This window comes from Oncorhynchus mykiss, chromosome 5, assembly GCF_057628025.1.
Source record: "Oncorhynchus mykiss isolate SJ-2025 chromosome 5, ASM5762802v1, whole genome shotgun sequence".
Classification (NCBI taxonomy): domain Eukaryota; kingdom Metazoa; phylum Chordata; class Actinopteri; order Salmoniformes; family Salmonidae; genus Oncorhynchus; species Oncorhynchus mykiss.
This window is the reverse complement of record NC_143026.1, coordinates 18,233,634-18,253,273: the sequence shown is the minus strand read 5'-3', so window position 1 is coordinate 18,253,273 and position 19,640 is coordinate 18,233,634. Positions and strand designations below refer to the sequence as shown.

General features: G+C 44.7%; 1 protein-coding gene and 1 pseudogene across 1 annotated transcript; both read right to left on the bottom strand.

Annotated features, from left to right (window-relative positions):
* Nucleotides 1-6,649, bottom strand: part of LOC149983186 (uncharacterized) — a 37,362-nt pseudogene extending 30,713 nt beyond the window's left edge.
* A 9,760-nt stretch (nt 6,650-16,409) lies between these two features.
* Nucleotides 16,410-18,088, bottom strand: LOC110523359 (uncharacterized). Its single transcript, XM_021601985.3, has 4 exons — nt 17,912-18,088; nt 17,773-17,828; nt 17,455-17,605; nt 16,410-17,330 (listed from the first exon to the last, which is right to left on the bottom strand). Exons 2-4 carry the CDS (start codon nt 17,810-17,812, stop codon nt 16,754-16,756), a joined length of 768 nt encoding a protein of 255 aa, XP_021457660.1. The 5' UTR covers nt 17,813-17,828; nt 17,912-18,088; the 3' UTR covers nt 16,410-16,753.
* Between the last annotated feature and the right edge of the window lie 1,552 nt (nt 18,089-19,640).

The window sequence follows — 19,640 nt, the reverse complement described above, 5'->3', positions numbered from 1 at the left end:
CAAGGGGAGGGGTTAGTATTTTGTTTATCTAGTCCAGGGGAGGGTCATGTCATTTGTAATTGAGAACATTTCTATATTTCTCAGAGTTTTAGAATGAGTTGATTATTAGGCTACATATCGATGTGTGCCGATGCATCCCCTCATCTCTAATTCTCTGCTGGGTGCGCAATATAAGCTATTTAGTGTGGTCTCAATCAAATGATCCATAGCCTATAGGCTATGAAGTGCATGCTCGGAGAAGCATAGAGCAAAGTTATATTTCTAAGATAGCTGCTGGGATGGTGTAAATTTAACTAGCCTACATTACACACTGCAATGGATATTCCAACCCTGAGCCCCGGCCTGCTCTGCACTTGCTCATCCAAAACGGTTCTATGTGCTGCTTAACCAATGGCTGTACAATTCCTCCACCCACCATGCACTCTTTATATAGCCTACCTCCATGTCAGTGAAGGACTGTTACATTAAAACCAAGACTCAAATTGAGGGGGTATAAAAGGGTATGTGATAGGCCTACTTTTTATTAAAGAAAATGTCAAAAAGCACAGGCCTACCCCTTGCTAGCTTAAAATAAAACAGATCCAATTCAATAAAGTGATTTATAACAGTGCTTTGGTCTGCAATGCTTTATGCTAGAAACAAGCTGTTAAATATCCATTAAAGGCGGGATTCTGATGCGTATAGGATATCATTGTTTAATTTCTTTGACATTCAGAGGTTGAGCTACAACTTTCTGTAGCAGATGAGACAAAACATTTACTTTGCTTGGGAAGTAATCTAATTCTGTCATTATCAATTGATTAAGCTACTCACTTTCTGTACAGTAGAAGAAGTTTAACCCAGACAGCTTTAAGGGTGAACACGTGTTACCTTCTCTCATTAGATTAAGACATGGAAGTACAGTAGCCAGCAGTTAAAGTATACTGTACATTTTTCTGTGTCAGTGGGCTTACTCTGTCTGGGGTGGAAAGGTATACCTAACTTTTCATAGTACCATGCTCAGATTCCTGCAAACAGGGACAGTTTTGTTGCAAACAAAACACGATGATTTGGAATTGGAGAAATATGATAAGATTAACCTGTAATTTCAGTAAAAATAACATTCTGCTAATATGTACAATTATGTAGAATTGCATGAAATGCTTATAAAATAAGAATATAGAATACGATGATAGATTCATGCAATGCTTTTACTATAAAGGACATCTTTCCACCCCTACTCTTGCTCACGTTGGTCTGCAAACCCACAACCTTCTGGCCCGCAGCCCTGCGTTGCCATGTAATGTTTTTTTCAAGGGCTTAGGTAAAATATATTTTCAATTCAGAGAGGCCTGATGTTCTCCATGTAACTCTTATTATAAATAACGTTCACTCCCTTAGAGTGGAGCGCCGTCCTTGAACACAGAACTCTACAGGTCTGCTCACTGCATCTCAACACACCGGTGTTTCCCTTAACACACTGCATCTCATCACACTGCATCTCAACACACCAGTGTTTCCCCTAACACACTGCATCTCATCACACTGCATCTCAACACACCAGTGTTTCCCCTAACACACTGCATCTCATCACACTGCATCTCAACACACCAGTGTTTCCCCTAACACACTACATCTCAACACACCAGTGTTTCCCCTAACACACTAGATCTCAACACACCGGTGTTTCCCCTAACACACTGCATCTCAACACACCAGTGTTTCCCCTAACACACTGCATCTCAACACACCAGTGTTTCCCCTAACACACTGCATCTCAACACACCAGTGTTTCCCCTAACACACTGCATCTCATCACACCAGTGTTTCCCCTAACACACTGCATCTCAACACACTGCATCTCAACACACCAGTGTTTCCCCTAACACACTGCATCTCAACACACCAGTGTTTCCCCTAACACACTGCATCTCAACACACCAGTGTTTCTCCTAACACACTGCATCTCAACACACCAGTGTTTCCCCTAACACACTGTATCTCAACACACCAGTGTTTCTCCTAACACACTGCATCTCAACACACCAGTGTTTCCCCTAACACACTGCATCTCAACACACCAGTGTTTCCCCTAACACACTGCATCTCAACACACCAGTGTTTCCCCTAACACACTGCATCACAACACACTGCATCTCAACACACCAGTGTTTCCCCTAACACACTACATCTCAACACACCGGTGTTTCCCCAAACACACTACATCTCAACACACCAGTGTTTCCCCTAACACACTACATCTCAACACACCGGTGTTTCCCCTAACACACTACATCTCAACACACTACATCTCAACACACCAGTGTTTCCCCTAACACACTGCATCTCAACACACCAGTGTTTCCCCTAACACACTACATCTCAACACACCAGTGTTTCCCCTAACACACTACATCTCAACACACCGGTGTTTCCCCTAACACACTACATCTCAACACACCAGTGTTTCCCCTAACACACTGCATCTCAACACACCGGTGTTTCCCCTAACACACTGCATCTCAACACACCAGTGTTTCCCCTAACACACTGCATCTCAACACACCAGTGTTTCCCCTAACACACTGCATCTCAACACACTACATCTCAACACACCAGTGTTTCCCCTAACACACTACATCTCAACACACCGGTGTTTCCCCTAACACACTACATCTCAACACACCAGTGTTTCCCCTAACACACTACATCTCAACACACCGGTGTTTCCCCTAACACACTACATCTCAACACACCAGTGTTTCCCCTAACACACTACATCTCAACACACTACATCTCAACACACCAGTGTTTCCCCTAACACACTACATCTCAACACACCAGTGTTTCCCCTAACACACTACATCTCAACACACTACATCTCAACACACCAGTGTTTCCCCTAACACACTACATCTCAACACACTACATCTCAACACACCAGTGTTTCCCTTAACAGCAAGGATGGCAATAGGTGACAATGTTGAAGACAGTTATTAGATCTGTTACATAATACAGAAGTCCTGGTTTGTTTAATATGATTTGAAGAGTACCCCCCTACCCCCCACCCAAATAAAAGAAAGAAGGAAATAATAGACATAACTGTCTCAATCCACTGTTTGACCTCAAGCCCGACCTTATCTACAGCCCTTAAAGGGATAGTTCACCCTGTAAGAAGTCTATGGACGAGGTATGACAGCAATCCATGCGTTGGTTTAGTTTCCATGCTTTGGCCCAGCGTTGTCCGGGTTAGTGCAGGGTTTGGCCGGTGTAGGCCGTCATTGTAAATAAGAATTTGTTCTTAACTAACTTGTCTAGTTAAATAAAGGTTAAAGAAAACATGTAATTAAATTAAATTCACTGGCTAACATTTTAGCCTTTGTGGCACGAATCCCATTCAAGTCATGGGATGGATATTATCATCCAAAAGTATCTCAAATCTATTGTGAAGCTCACCAAAATGCTAACATGGGTCTTGTGACTTAAATAAGATTTGGAAACAGTGCTAGCCACTTCTAGCCAGGGAAGCTAAACCAAAACATGGATTGCAGTCATATCTTGTACAGACTGCTTACAGGGTAAGAAAACCAATGTGTCATTTTGTAGTTTGGGTGAATTATCTCTTCCAGCCTAAAAATACAAGGGGAGAGGAGGAAGGGGAGAGGAGAAGAGGAGTGGAGGAGAGAACGAGAGATACAAACAGAAGTGGGGTTGTTCGGGGGGTTGTTGGATGGAGAGAGAGGCTTCTGCCTCTACAGCTGCCGGCTTCGAAAGCAAGCCAATCAGAGAGCCCAGATTAATTCCCCTTGGCAGATGGCCAATTGTATCACTTCCAGCCTCTAAATGGATTGGGCCAGCCTTCATGCACAGAATCGAAGCAAGACCGGGGGAACGAACCCTTCAGTCTACTGGTTTGTTTGAGCGGCACACACACACACGAACGCATGCGCGCGCGCACACACACACACACACACACACACACACACACACACACACACACACACACACACACTCTCAGGGCCAGAGGGGAGACCCTCTAATTAAATCTGATTATGCAGTCATTACCAGAGGAAGTGACAAATGACACTGTGACATCACAATGAAAGCTCAGAAGCCAAAGATTAAGGGAGGGTATGTGTGTGCGTACATATGTGTGTGTCTATTGTGGAATACACAAATGCAGAATAGAATACCAATTGAGAAGACACAACTGGTTATGAAATTCTTTCTTCATGCGCCAAAGTATTTGAGTCAGTGACTGCATCGTGAAATTGAAATTGCCACTGAATAGTAGCTAGAGAGATAAATGTTCTATGTCTCATTGGAAAGAAAGGTCCTGAAACCTGTTCATATGTTCCTATTATCATGAAGGGGGATGAATAGTTCAGACTATGTGTCTCAAATGGCATCCTATTCCCTATTATAGTGCACTACCTTTGACCAGAAACTTTTAGGCTCTGGTCTAAAGTAGTGCACTACATGGGGAATAGGATGCCATTTGAGATGTACATAAGGCTTGTGCTACTCTTCCAAAGGAAAATATGATGCAAGATCATTCCCCTGGATGTAAAGCTGACTGCTTCAGGCTCTGAGTTGAGGTCTTCTGGGCTTTAGAGCTGAGCGAAGGAGGAGAGGAATCCATATTAATGTAATAAACTTACACCATTCCTGTTTGTTCAGATGGTTTTCCTCGTGTTCGACTGAGAGATCAAAAAAGCACATCAATTACAAACTGCCCATAAATGTTACTGATGTGGCTCTCGTCCCATGGCTTGTAAAATAAAGCATGTCTATGGCTCCTCAGGGCCTCCGGACAAACATGACTTTGTCTGTGTGTGTATGTGTGTGTGTGTGTGTATGTGTGTGTGTGCCTATGTGTGTGTGTGTGAGAGAGACGGCAGCCAGCAAAGGCCAACTGCTCCATCTGAGGCCCAGACCCTCTCAATCTACACCAGAAACACAGAAGTTAATTGTTGTTGTTGGTTTTCAAAGTATCACATTTCCTAAATAATATGTTCTTAAATTATAGAATTATAGAAAGGTGAAACAAAGATATGTAAATAAAAATGTTATCTTTAGGACTAAAATAATAAATCAAATAAACATGATGGGTCAGAGTTTGAGGACAATGTGGTGATGAGATTGGACAGTGGATATATACAGTGCATTCGGAAAGTATTCAGACCCCTTGACTATTTCCACATTTTGTTACGTTACAGCCTTGCTCAAAAATGGATTAAATTGTTTTTCCCCCTCATCAATCTACACACAATAGCGCACAATGTCAAAGTAAAAACCGTTTTTTGGAGAAAAAAAAAGAAGAAAAAATAATCAATTACAAAACAGAGATATCACATTTGCATATAGTCCCAGTCAAAGGTTTGGACACACCTACTCATTCAAGGGTTTTTCTTAATTGTTACTATTTTCTTCCTTGTAGGATAATAGTGAAGACATCAAAACTATGAAATTACACATCATGTAGTAACCAAAAAATTATTAAACAAATCGAAATATACTTTATATTTGAGATTCTTCAAAGTAGCCACCCTTTGCCTTGATGATAGCTTTGCACACTCTTGGCATTCTCTCAACCAGCTTCATGAGGAATGCTTTTCCAACTGTCTTGAAGGAGTTCCCACATATGCTGAGCACTTGTTGGCTGCTTTTCCTTCACTCTGCGGTCCAACTCATCCCAAACCATATCAATTGGGTGGAGGTCGGGTGATTGTGGAGGACAGGTCATCTGATGCAGCACTCCATCACTCTTCTTGGTCAAATAGCCCTTACACAACCTGGAAGTGTGTTTTGGGTCATTGTCCTGTTGAAAAACAAATGATAATCCCACAAAGAGCAAACCAGATGCAAGGGCGTATTGCTGCAGAATGCTGTGGTAGCCATGCTGGTTACGTGTGCCTTGAATTCTAAATCACAGACAGTGTCACCAGCAAAGCACCCCACACCATCACACCTCTTCTTCCATGCTTCACAGTGGGAACCACACATGTGGAGAACATCCATTCAACTACTCTGCGTCTCAAAGACACTGCGGTTGGAAGCAAAAATCTGAAATTTGAACTCATCAGACCAAAGGAAAGATTGCCACCAATCCACTGCTCGTGTTTCTTGGGCCAAGCAAGTCTCTTCTTATTATTGGTGTCCTTTGGTGGTGCTTTCTTTGCAGACATTTCACCATGAAGGCCTGATTCTCACAGTCTCCTCTGAACAGTTGATGTTGAGATGTGTCTGTTACTTGAACTCTGTGAAGCATTTATTTGGCCTGCAATTTCTGAGGTTGATAACCCATTTTTTTTGTTTGTTAACCTTTATTTAACTAGGCAAGTCAGTTATGAACAAATTCTTATTTACAATGACGGCCTACCCCAGCCAAACCCTAACCCAGACGACACTGGGCCAATTGTGTGCCGCCCTATGGGACTCCCAATCAGTGCCGGTTGTGATACAGCCTAGAATCGAACCAGGGTCTGTAGTGATGCCTCTAGCACTGAGATGGAGTGGCTTAGACCGCTGTGCCCCTCGGGAGCCCCTAATGAACTTATCCTCTGCCCCAGAGGTAATTTTGGGTCTTCATTTCTTGTGGCGGTCCTCAGGAGAGCCAGTTCCATCATAAAGCTTGATGGCTGCACTTTTCGGATTGACTGACCTTCATGTCTTCAAGTAATGATGGACTGTCGATTCTCTTTGCTTATTTGAGCTGTTCTTGTCATAATATGGACTTGGTATTTTACCAAATAGGGCTATCTTCTGTATACCACCTCTACCTTGTCACAACACAACTGATTGGCTCAAACACATGAAGAAAGAAAGATATCCAACAAATTAACTTTTAGCAAGGCACATCTGTTATTTGAAATGCATTCCTCATGAAGCTGGTTGAGAGAATGCCAAGAGTGTGCAAAGATGTCATCAAGGCAAAGGGTGGCTACTTTGAAGAATCTCAAAAATAAAATATTTTAATCCATTTTAGAATAAGGCCGTAACGTAGCAATATGTGGAAAAAGGGAAGAGGTCTGAATACTTTCCGAATGCACTGTATTTCAAAGACTAACTTACAGAGATCAACATAGACAGACAGAAATGGGACTCAGTAAAACACTGTTATGGTGAGTGAATGAGGACCCAAAAGCGAACTAACTTAAACAGAGCTTCTTTAATAACAAAACATAGGTAGGCTCAGATAGACCGGCAGATTCCGACAGGACAGGACAAGGTTACAGCAAACATGACGATAGTCTGGCTCAGGCATGAAACACAAACAAACAAGAATCCGACAAGGACAGGAGCAGAAACAGAGGGAGATATAGGGACCTAATCAGAGGGAAAAAGGGAACAGGTGGGGAACGGGGTGAATGGGTAGTTAGGAGGAGACAGGGAACAGCTGGGGGAAAGAAGGGGAGAAAAGGTAACCTGACACGACCAGCAGAGGGAGACAGGGTGAAGGGAAAGGACAGAGACAAGACAACATGACAGTACCCCCCCACTCACCGAGCGCCTCCTGGCGCACTCGAGGAGGAAACCTGGCGGCAACGGAGGAAATCCTCGATCAGCGCACGGTCCAGCACGTCCCGAGAGGGAACCCAACTCCTCTCCTCAGGACCGTACCCCTCCCAATCGACAAGGTACTGGTGACCACGGCCCCGAGGACGCATGTCCAAAATCCTGCGGACCCTGTAGATGGGTGCGCCCTCGACAAGGATGGGGGGGGGGGGGGGAAGACGAGCGGGGGCGCGAAGAACGGGCTTAATGCAGGAGACGTGGAAGACCGGGTGGACGCGACGAAGGTATCGCGGAAGAAGAAGTCGAACTGCGACAGGATTAATGACCCGAGAAATACGGAACGGACCAATGAACCGCGGGGTCAACTTGCGAGAAGCCGTCTTAAGGGGAAGGTTCTGAGTGGAGAGCCAAACTCTCTGACCGCGACAATATCTAGGACTCTTAGTTCTACGCTTATTAGCAGCCCTCACAGTCTGCGTCCTATAACGGCAAAGTGCAGACCTGACCCTCTTCCAGGTGCGCTCGCAACGTTGGACAAAAGCCTGAGCGGAGGGGACGCTGGACTCGGCGAACTGAGATGAGAACAGCGGAGGCTGGTACCCGAGGCTACTCTGAAAAGGAGATAGCCCGGTCGCAGACGAAGGAAGCGAGTTGTGGGCGTATTCTGCCCAGGGGAGCTGTTCTGACCAAGACGCAGGGTTGCGAAAAGAAAGACTGCGTAAGATGCGACCAATAGTCTGATTGGCCCGTTCTGCTTGACCGTTAGACTGGGGGTGAAAGCCGGAAGAGAGACTGACGGAAGCCCCAATCAAACGGCAAAACTCCCTCCAAAATTGAGACGTGAATTGCGGACCTCTGTCCGAAACGACGTCTGACGGAAGGCCATGAATTCTGAAAACATTCTCGATGATGATTTGTGCCGTCTCTTTAGCAGAAGGAAGCTTAGCAAGGGGAATGAAATGGGCCGCCTTAGAGAACCTATCGACAACCGTAAGAATAACAGTCTTCCCCGCTGACGAAGGCAGTCCGGTGACAAAATCTAAGGCGATGTGAGACCACGGTCGAGAGGGAATAGGAAGCGGCCTGAGACGGCCGGCAGGAGGAGAGTTACCGGACTTAGTCTGCGCGCAGACCGAACAAGCAGCCACGAAACGACGCGTGTCATGCTCCCGGGTGGGCCACCAAAAACGCTGGCGAATGGAAGCAAGCGTACCCCGAACGCCAGGGTGGCCGGCTAACTTGGCAGAGTGAGCCCACTGAAGAACGGCCAGACGAGTAGGAACGGGAACGAAAAGAAGGTTCCTAGGACAAGCGCGCGGCGACGGAGTGTGAGTGAGCGCTTGTTTTACCTGCCTCTCAATTCCCCAGACAGTCAACCCGACAACACGCCCCTCAGGGAGAATCCCCTCGGGGTCAGTGGAGGCTACTGAAGAACTGAAGAGACGAGACAAAGCATCAGGCTTGGTGTTCTTAGAGCCCGGACGATAAGAAATCACGAACTCGAAACGAGCGAAAAACAGCGCCCAACGCGCCTGACGCGCATTAAGTCGTTTGGCAGAACGGATGTACTCAAGGTTCCTATGGTCAGTCCAAACGACAAAAGGAACGGTCGCCCCCTCCAACCACTGTCGCCATTCGCCTAGGGCTAACCGGATGGCGAGCAGTTCGCGGTTACCCACATCATAGTTACGTTCCGACGGCGACAGGCGATGAGAAAAATACGCGCATGGGTGGACCTTGTCGTCAGAGAGGGAGCGCTGAGAAAGAATGGCTCCCACGCCCACCTCTGACGCGTCAACCTCGACAACGAACTGTCTAGAGACGTCAGGTGTAACAAGGATAGGAGCGGATGTAAAACGATTCTTGAGGAGATCAAAAGCTCCCTGGGCGGAAACGGACCACTTAAAGCACGTCTTGACAGAAGTAAGGGCTGTGAGAGGAGCGGCCACCTGACCGAAATTACGGATGAAACGACGATAGAAGTTCGCGAAGCCGAGAAAGCGCTGCAGCTCGACGCGTGACTTAGGGACGGGCCAATCAATGACAGCTTGGACTTTAGCGGGATCCATCTTAATGCCTTCAGCGGAAATAACAGAACCGAGAAATGTGACGGAGGAGGCATGAAAAGTGCACTTCTCAGCCTTCACAAAAAGACAATTCTCTAAAAGGCGCTGGAGGACACGTCGAACGTGCTGAACATGAATCTGGAGTGACGGTGAAAAAATCAGGATATCGTCAAGGTAAACGAAAACAAAGATGTTCAGCATGTCTCTCAGGACATCATTGACTAATGCCTGAAAGACAGCTGGAGCGTTAGCGAGGCCGAAAGGAAGAACCCGGTATTCAAAGTGCCCTAACGGAGTGTTAAACGCCGTCTTCCACTCGTCCCCCTCCCTGATGCGCACGAGATGGTAAGCGTTACGAAGGTCCAACTTAGTGAAAAACCTGGCTCCCTGCAGGATCTCGAAGGCTGAAGACATAAGAGGAAGCGGATAACGATTCTTAACTGTTATGTCATTCAGCCCTCGATAATCTATGCAGGGGCGCAGAGACCCGTCCTTCTTCTTGACAAAAAAAAAACCCCGCTCCGGCGGGAGAGGAGGAGGGGACTATGGTACCGGCGTCAAGAGCTACAGACAAATAATCCTCGAGAGCCTTACGTTCGGGAGCCGACAGAGAGTATAGTCTACCCCGGGGGGGAGTGGTTCCCGGAAGGAGATCAATACTACAATCATACGACCGGTGTGGAGGAAGAGAGGTGGCCCTGGACCGACTGAACACCGTGCGCAGATCGTGATATTCCTCCGGCACCCCTGTCAAATCACCAGGCTCCTCCTGTGAAGAAGAGACAGAGGAAACAGGAGGGATAGCAGACATTAAACATTTCACATGACAAGAGACGTTCCAGGAGAGGATAGAATTACTAGACCAATTAATGGAAGGATTATGACAAACTAGCCAGGGATGGCCCAAAACAACAGGTGTAAAAGGTGAACGAAAAATCAAAAAAGAAATGGTTTCGCTATGATTACCAGAAACAGTGAGGGTTAAAGGTAGCGTCTCACGCTGAATCCTGGGGAGAGGACTACCATCCAGGGCGAACAAGGCCGTGGACTCCCTTAACTGTCTGAGAGGAATGTCATGTTCCCGAGCCCAGGTCTCGTCCATAAAACAGCCCTCCGCCCCAGAGTCTATTAAGGCACTGCAGGAAGCTGACGAACCGGTCCAGCGTAGATGGACCGACAAGGTAGTGCAGGATCTTGAAGGAGAGACAGGAGTAGTAGCGCTCACCAGTAGCCCTCCGCTTACTGATGAGCTCTGGCTTTTACTGGACATGAAGTGACAAAATGACCAGCAGAACCGCAATAGAGACAGAGGCGGTTGGTGATTCTCCGTTCCCTCTCCTTAGTCGAGATGCGGATACCTCCCAGCTGCATAGGCTCAGCTCCCGAGCCGGCAGAGGAAGATGGTAGTGATGCGGAGAGGGGGACAACGGAGAACGCGAGCTCCTTTCCACGAGCTTGGTGACGCAGATCAACCCGTCGCTCAATGCGAATAGCGAGTTCAATCAGGGAATCCACGCTGGAAGGGACCTCCCGGGAGAGAATCTCATCCTTTACCTCTGCGCGGAGACCCTCCAGAAAACGAGCGAGCAAAGCCGGCTCGTTCCAGCCACTGGAGGCAGCAAGAGTGCGAAACTCAATAGAGTAGTCTGTTATGGATCGATTACCTTGACATAGGGAAGACAGGGCCCTGGAAGCCTCCTCCCCAAAAACAGATCGATCAAAAACCCGTATCATCTCCTCCTTAAAGTCCTGATACTGGTTAGTACACTCAGCCCTTGCCTCCCAGATTGCCGTGCCCCACTCACGAGCCCGTCCAATAAGGAGAGATATGACGTAGGCGACACGAGCAGTGCTCCTGGAGTAAGTGTTGGGCTGGAGAGAAAACACAATATCACACTGGGTGAGGAACGAGCGGCATTCAGTGGGCTCCCCAGAGTAACACGGCGGGTTATTGATTCTGGGCTCCGGAGATTCGAAAGCCCTGGAAGTGGCCGGTGGATCGAGGCGGAGATGGTGAACCTGTTCTGTGAGGTTGGAGACTTGGGTGGCCAGGGTCTCAACGGCATGTCGAGCAGCAGACACTTCCTGCTCGTGTCTGCCTAGCATCGCTCCCTGGATCCCGACGGCTGAGTGGAGAGGATCCGAAGTCGCTGGGTCCATTCTTGGTCGGATTCTTCTGTTATGGTGAGTGAATGAGGACCCAAAAGCGAACTAACTTAAACAGAGCTTCTTTAATAACAAAACATAGGTAGGCTCAGATAGACCGGCAGATTCCGACAGGACAGGACAAGGTTACAGCAAACATGACGATAGTCTGGCTCAGGCATGAAACACAAACAAACAAGAATCCGACAAGGACAGGAGCAGAAACAGAGGGAGATATAGGGACCTAATCAGAGGGAAAAAGGGAACAGGTGGGGAAAGGGGTGAATGGGTAGTTAGGAGGAGACAGGGAACAGCTGGGGGAAAGAAGGGGAGAAAAGGTAACCTGACACGACCAGCAGAGGGAGACAGGGTGAAGGGAAAGGACAGAGACAAGACAACATGACAAACACATTTGTTGTTAGGAAGCTATCAAATTACAGTACTTTTGTTTTGAGGTCAGTGTCTGCCAGCTGTTGTTTAACTCCGTTAAATGTTACATTTTTAAAATTCATTTTTGTACTGTTTGGTTTGTCTAAAAATAAAGTAAAGGAAAATGTCTGTGCTCATGTTTGTTTTGAGGGTAGGAACAGGTTTGGGGAGACAGAGGGCAGGCAAATGTCACTCATAAATCGGTTTTGTTCAGTTTCCTCATCTTTTTCTATAATGGAGCAAACCATATATAATACCTTATATACAGTTGAAGTCGGAAGTTTACATACACTTAGGATGGAGTCATTAAAACTAGTTTTTCAACCACTCCACAAATGTCTTGTTAACAAACTAAAGTTCTGGCAAGTCGGTTAGGACATCTACTTTGTGAATGACACAAGTCATTTTTCCAACAATTGTTTACAGACATATTATTTCACTTTCACTTACTGTATCACAATTCCAGTGGATCAGAAGTATATACACTAAGTTGACTGTGTCTTTAAACAGCTTGGAAAATACCAGAAAATGTAAACGCTTTAGAAGCTTCCGATAGGCTAATTGACATAATTTGAGTCAATTGGAGGTGTACCTGTGGATGTATTTCAAGGCCTACGTTCAAACTCAGTGCCACTTTGCTTGACATCATGGGAAAATCAAAAGAAATCAGCCAAGACCTCAGAAAAAAAATTGTGGACTTCAACAAGTCTGGTTCATCCTTCATCCTTGGGGACAATTTCCAAATGCCTGAAGGTACCACGTTCATCTGTACAAACAATAGTACGCAAGTATAAACACCATGGGACCACGCAGCCTTCATACCACTCAGGATGAACATAATTTGGTGAGAAAAGTGCAAATCAAACCCAGAACAACAGCAAAGGACCTTGTGAAGATGCTGGAGGAAACAGGCCTTGAAATACATCCACAGGTACACCTCCAATTGACTCAAATTATGTCAATTAGCCTATCGGAAGCTTCTAAAGCGTTTATATCATTTAAAACAGTAAAACGAGTCCTATATCGACATAACCTGAAAGGCCTCTCAGCAAGGAAGAAGCCACTGCTCCAAAACCGCCATTAAAAAGCCAGACTACGGTTTTAACTACACATGGGGACAAACATCGTACTTTTTGGAGAAATGTCCATCGTCATTTTTTTAGGAAAAAGGGGTAGGCTTGCAAGCCAAAGTACACCATCCCAACTGTGAAGCACGGGAGTGGCAGCTTCATGTTGTGGGGGTGCTTTGCTGCAGGTGGGACTGGTGCACTTCACAAAATAGATGGCATCATGAGAAAATAAAATTATGTGGATATATTGAAGCAACATCTCAAGACATCAGTCAGGAAGTTAAAGCTTGGTCGCAAATGGGTCTTCCAAATTAACAATGACCCCAAGCATACTTCCAAAGTTGTAGCAAAATGGCTTAAGGAACACAAAGTCAAGGTATTGGAGTGGCCATCACAAAGCCCTGACCTCAATCCTAAAGATCCTGTGTGCAGAACTGAAAAAGCGTGTGTGAGCAAGGAGGCCTACAAACCTGACTCAGTTACACCAGCTCTGTCAGGAGGAATGGGCCAAAATTCACTCAGCTTATTGTGGGAAGCTTGTTGAAGGCTCCCCGAAATGTTTGACCCAAATTAAACAATTTAAAGGCAATGCTACCAAATACTAATTGAGTGTATGTAAACTTCTGACCCACTGGGAATGTGATAAAATAAATAAATGCTGAAATAAATCATTCTCTCTACTATTATTCTGACATTTCACATTCTTAAAATAAAGTGGTGATCCTAATTGACCTAAAACAGGATATTTTCACTCTGATTAAATGTCAGGTATTGTGAAAAACTGAGTTTAAATGTATTTGGCTGAGGTGTATGTAAACTTCCGGCTTCAACTGTATACAGTGCCTTTGGAAAGTATTCAGACCCCTTGACTTTTTCCACTTTGTTACGTTACAGCCTTATTCTAAAATGGATTTAATTGTTTTTTCCCCCTCATCAATCTACACACAATAGCCCATAATGACAAAGAAAAAAAGTTATTTATATACTTATGCTAATGTAATCCGTTACAGTTAACTGTCCAAAATTGTAATCAGTAACGTAACCTTTGGATTACCCAAAGTCAGTAACGTAATCTGATTACATTCAGTTACTTTTTAAGATTACTTTCCCCTTAAGAGGCATTAGAAGAAGACAAAAATGTATGTTACCAATTGAACTAACTATTGCAGAATAAATCAATGTTAAAGTTTACATAGCTGGCCATATATGGATGTTGAATTTAACTTTATGGGTTGGTTATGTAGGCTTCTTCTAACCCAACGCTTCCTACTAAATATAAGAGTACGATTAAATGATATCCTTACATTAATACTTATAATTTATAAATCCAAAAATCTATGTAGCAACTACAGATTGCCCCTTTAAGTCTATCAAAAGTGTAGGAGTTTGAGCATGTCTCCATTAGGCCTATGGATAAAAAAAATGTATCAGCATGAATTAGATTGAGCAATAAAAGCCCCACTTTTATTCCATAGGCTGGGATCCGCACTATGCAGCTGTTGCAAGAGCACATAATTCACTGGCTGTCCACTGGTTGAAAAACAATGATTGATAGGCAACTTAAACTTCTTGAATTCAACCATTATTGGGTTCAAATACACATTCAGATGTGTGAACAGCCATCCACAACAACCACAATCCGTAAGGTGCAGATAGCTAAATGAGAGAGCAGCAGTGTGATTCACATCAATGCGCTATGTAGATCAATAATAAGTGATATCCGTATCGCCGTAGACGACACCACTGCTGTCCTCCTCACCTCCAAGCGTTTATTCAAGATGGATCATCTTGAGACATAGCTTGGACTGTAGCCTACAAAAACTATTCATCAAACACATTTGGTGTGTCATCATAGTGGTCTCTGACTTGTGGTCAGACTCGCACAGGTGGAACAAACTTAAACTTGCACCATTTTTCAAAACGGATTTGAATGGCATTGAGAAAACAGACAAGTGTCAGAGAAGTGTCAAAGAAGCCAGTCCTGTATTGTCTTGGCTGTGTGCTTAGGGTCATTGTCCTGTTGGAAGGTGAACCTCCGCCCCAGTCTGAGGTCCTGAGTGCTCTGGAGCAGGACTTCATCAAGAATCTCTCTGTATTTTGCTCCGTTCATCTTTGCCTCGATCCTGACTAGTCTCCCAGTCCCTGACGCTGACAAACATCCACACAGCATGATGCTGCCACCACTATGCTTCACTGTAGGGATGGTCACAGGTTTCCTCCAGACGTGACACTTGGCATTCAGGCCAAAGAGTTCTATCTTGATTTCATCAAGTCAGAGTCTTTAGGTACCTTTTGGCAAACTCCAAGCGGGCTGTTTACTGAGGAGTGGCTTCCGTCTGGCCACTACCATAAAGGCCTGATTGGTGGAGTGCTGCAGAGATGGTTGTCCTTCTAGAAGTTTCTCCCATTTCCACAGAGGAACTCTAGAGCTCTTTCAGATTCACCATGGGGTTCTTGGCCACCTCCCTGACCAAGGCCATTCTACCCCAATTGCTCAGTTTGGCTGGGCAGCCAGCTCTAGGAAGAGTCTTGGTGGTTCCAAACTTATTCCATTTAAGAATGATGGAGGGGATTTGGGATTTTTCTTGGGGATTTGCAATGCTGCAGACATTTTTTGGTACCCTTCCCCAGATCTGTGCCTCGACACAATCCTGTCTCGAAGCACTACAGACAATTCCTTCAACCTCATGGCTTGGTTTTTGCTCTGACATGCACTGTCAACTGTGGGGCCTTTCCAAATCATGTTGAATTCCAATCAATTTAATTTACCAAAGGTGTACTCAAATCAAGAGGAAACATCTCAAGGATAATCAATGGAAACAGGATGCAACTGAGATCAATTTCGAGTCTCATAGCAAAGGGTCTGAATAGAGTATTTCTATTTTTTACTTTGAATAAATTAGCAAAAATATCTAAAAACCTGTTTTCACTTTGTCATGATGGGGTATTGTGTGTAGATTGCGTAGTTTAAATGTTTAAAAATCTATTTTAGAGGCTGTAACGTAACAAACATGTGGAAAACGTCAAGGGGTCTGAAGACTTTCCGAATGCACTTTATATTGGCAAAAGGATACATGCCATTTCTTACAAAACATGGAGAGAATTGCTTTTGTGTCTTATTGCTTCAATTCTCTACTCATAGTTGACAGTAGCCTACATTGACTGAATTAATTGTTTCAATTGATGAAATGAAAAACATTCAGATTCTTGAGTTTCATTTATTGAAATCACACATAATACCGACAATAAATAAATAAATATGCTGAGATATGAGAAAGTTTGCTTGAAGAAATTGAGACCTTTCTCAAGAGAGCAACACCAGATGTGAATAATCTATTGTTGATAGAATCCTACATTTCTTTTCTAACATCTTCGTTAATACTGTAATACAGTCCTGAGTCACATGTCAATATTGGTCAGGAGATGGAGAGTCCCATAACTGATACAGTGAAACAACCCAGTAGTGGTATGTACCAGTACATTTACATATTGCCCCTTTTGGACTTTGATGGAAAATGACTAGGAGACCAAGTATAATCAGTCCGATTACTGGATCTTCTTGGTGAAGGAGTCCCAGAGAACAGCCAGTTGGGCCTTCAGGTCCTGGGCTAATGGGTCCAGCTTCGTCAGCTTCTCTCCATAGGGGGCCAGGTTCTGCTGGACCTCCTGGGTTCTCTGGGTCAGCTGGGTCTGGAAGCTTTGGGTCAGAGGAATCATGCTCCTCTGGAACTCCTCCAGGTTCTGGTCCATTTTCTGCTTCAGCTCCTCAGTGTAGGGGCCCAGCTGGGCCTGCAGCTGCTGCACACTCTTCTCCAGGCTTCCCTTCAGCTCCTCACTCTTCTGGAGCAGAGAGGCCTTCAGCGCGTCGGAGTCCAGGGCCTCTGCGTAGGTGGTCACGTCCCTCTTCATCTCCTCAAGCTGCCTCTGGAGGTCCGCGTTCAGCTCGTCAGAGTAGGGCTGCAGCTTGGCTGTCAAGGCGCTCAGGTCTTTCTCCAGACGAGCCTTCAGCTGCTCAGCCTCCTGGGAAAGCTTGGCCAGCAGGTCCTGAGTCAGAGGAGTCACCTGACCACGCATGGCCACAGTGTACTGGCTCACAGCATCAGCACTCTCTGTGATCATGGTGCTATGGAAACAGCGAGAGAAAGGTCAATACAGAAGCCAAGTCATTCAGGTGAACAAACAGGTAGTTGGTTGAGTAGGTTTCAAACTCTATTATATTGTGTTATTTTCTACATATTGAGACTTACTTGACTTCGTGTGCCACTTCTGACTGTCTGATCTTCTGCAGGGCATCGTCAGCCGTGAGTGTTGCCTTGGCAACATAGTCCCAGAATGCGTCTTTCACAATGTCCAGCTGTTGCTTAGACTGGTCCTGCCACAGAACATTGGCATCGCAGCCTGTAGGAGAGACCGTGGATCATTTTATTTACAGTCTAGACGGTGTTTGAGATGAAACGTTTGCACCTGTCATTAATATAACACTAGAGTGTATGTAACATGATTAATTTTCTACTTTAGTCCTGTAAAAATAAAAGACTGTATTGAAAAACTTCTTCTCCACTCACCAGTGAAAACAGCAAGCGCAAGCACCACGAGGACCTTCATGACCAGGCTATATAGGCTGTTCATGGAGAAAAGATTTAAGTCAGTTTCTCATTCATGATATACTGTAGCCTATGTGACTAGAGTCAGCTAGTGACTTACCTGTTTAAGATAGCTTGTGTCTTGTCCTTGTGTCTGGTAGTGGGTGTGTACTGCAGGTGTCAGGGCTGGGAGTATATATAGGGGGCTGTGAGTTGGAGTGAAGAACAAAGTCCAGGACTGAGTGCCCTGTTGTATGTCCTCCTGTCACTCCTACTGCCACATCATAACCTCAGTACTCTGGGGACACGTTATGGGGACCAAGTGATCATGCTGACACCATATATTTTACATTTACATTTAAGTCATTTAGCAGATTCCTTTACTCAGAGTGACTTACAGTTAGTTAGTGCATTCATCTTAAGAGGTGGGATAAACATATCACAGTCATAGAACGTACATTTATCCTCAATGAAGTAGCCATCAGAAAAGGCCAGTATGGGCCATCATAGAGATGTCATGTAATGATAATGTTATTCTGCATAGACTTACTTCATCTAGAGTGATCAAATGGCTCAAGAATTAGTTGATGATTGGGGAAAGCTGATTATTATTCACTTATTTGTATTTCAAGTACGTAATGAGGGTTAGTAATGAAAGGACACCTGCTCTTTCCTCTTTCCTGCTCAGGTGAATCAGGTGAAAGCTACAGAATGATCCCTTATTGATGTCACTTGATAGATCCACTTCAATCAGTGTAGATGAAGAGGAGAAGACAGGCTGAAGAAGGATTTGTAATCCTTTTTAATCCATTGAGACATGGATTGTGTATGTGTGCCATTCAGAAGGTGAATGGGCAAGACAAAAGATTTAAGTGCCTTTGAACGTGGTATAGTAGTAGGTGCCAGTTGGGTGCCAGTTGCACTGGTTTGAGTGTGTCAAGAACTGAAATACTGCTGGGTGTTTCACGCTCAACAGTTTCCCGTGTGTATCAAGAAGGATCCACCACCCAAAGGACATCCAGCCAACTTGAAACAACTGTGGGAAGCATGGGAGTCAACATGGGCTAGCATTCCTGTGGAACGCTTTCTATACCTTGTAGAGTCCATGCCCCGATAAATTGAGGTTATTCTGAGGGCAGAAAGGGGTGAAACTCAATATTAGTAAGGTGTTCCTAATGTTTTGTATACTCAGTATACGTATGGGTGACGCACTGATGACTCAGTAGACTCTGAACTTTCATATTGTTATATAATATAAGAGACAATATAAATCAGGTTAATTATGTATGTAGGGCCGAAGTCCTCTTGTAGTCAGTGGTATGTCACATAAAGTTGCTTCATGTTTTAAAATGTACTCTAATCTCTAGACAAGGACATAATAAAGAGGTTTATTCCAAAATACATGTCCAATGTACAGTACCAGTCAAAGGTTTGGATACACCTACTCATTCAAGGGTTTTTCTTTATTTTTACTATTTTCCACAATGTAGAATAATAGTGAAGACATCAAAACTATGAAATAACACATACTGGAATCACTGGAATCACATAGTAACCAAAAAAGTGTTAAACATATAAACATATTTTATATTTACATGACAGCTTTGCACACTCTTGGCATTTACTCCACCAGCTTCATGAGGTAATGCATTTCAATTAACAGTTGTGCCTTGTTAAAATGCGTTTGAGCCAATCAGTTGTGTTTTTGTTACGGTGCGTGAATGAGGACCCAAAAGCGAATCAACTTAAACAGAGCTTCTTTAATTACCAAACATAGGTAGGCTCAGATGGACCGGCAGATTCCGACAGGACAGGACAAGGTTACAGCAAACATGACGACAGTCTGGTTC

Coding starts and splice junctions, on each gene's coding strand:
- LOC110523359 (XM_021601985.3), bottom strand. CDS start 17,812: ATGAAGGTCCTCGTGGTGCTTGCGCTTGCTGTTTTCACTG. Junction 17,606..17,772: donor TGCGCTTGCTGTTTTCACTG/GTGAGTGGAGAA, acceptor TCTCTCCTACAG/GCTGCGATGCCAATGTTCTG. Junction 17,331..17,454: donor GAAGTGGCACACGAAGTCAA/GTAAGTCTCAAT, acceptor CTGTTTCCATAG/CACCATGATCACAGAGAGTG.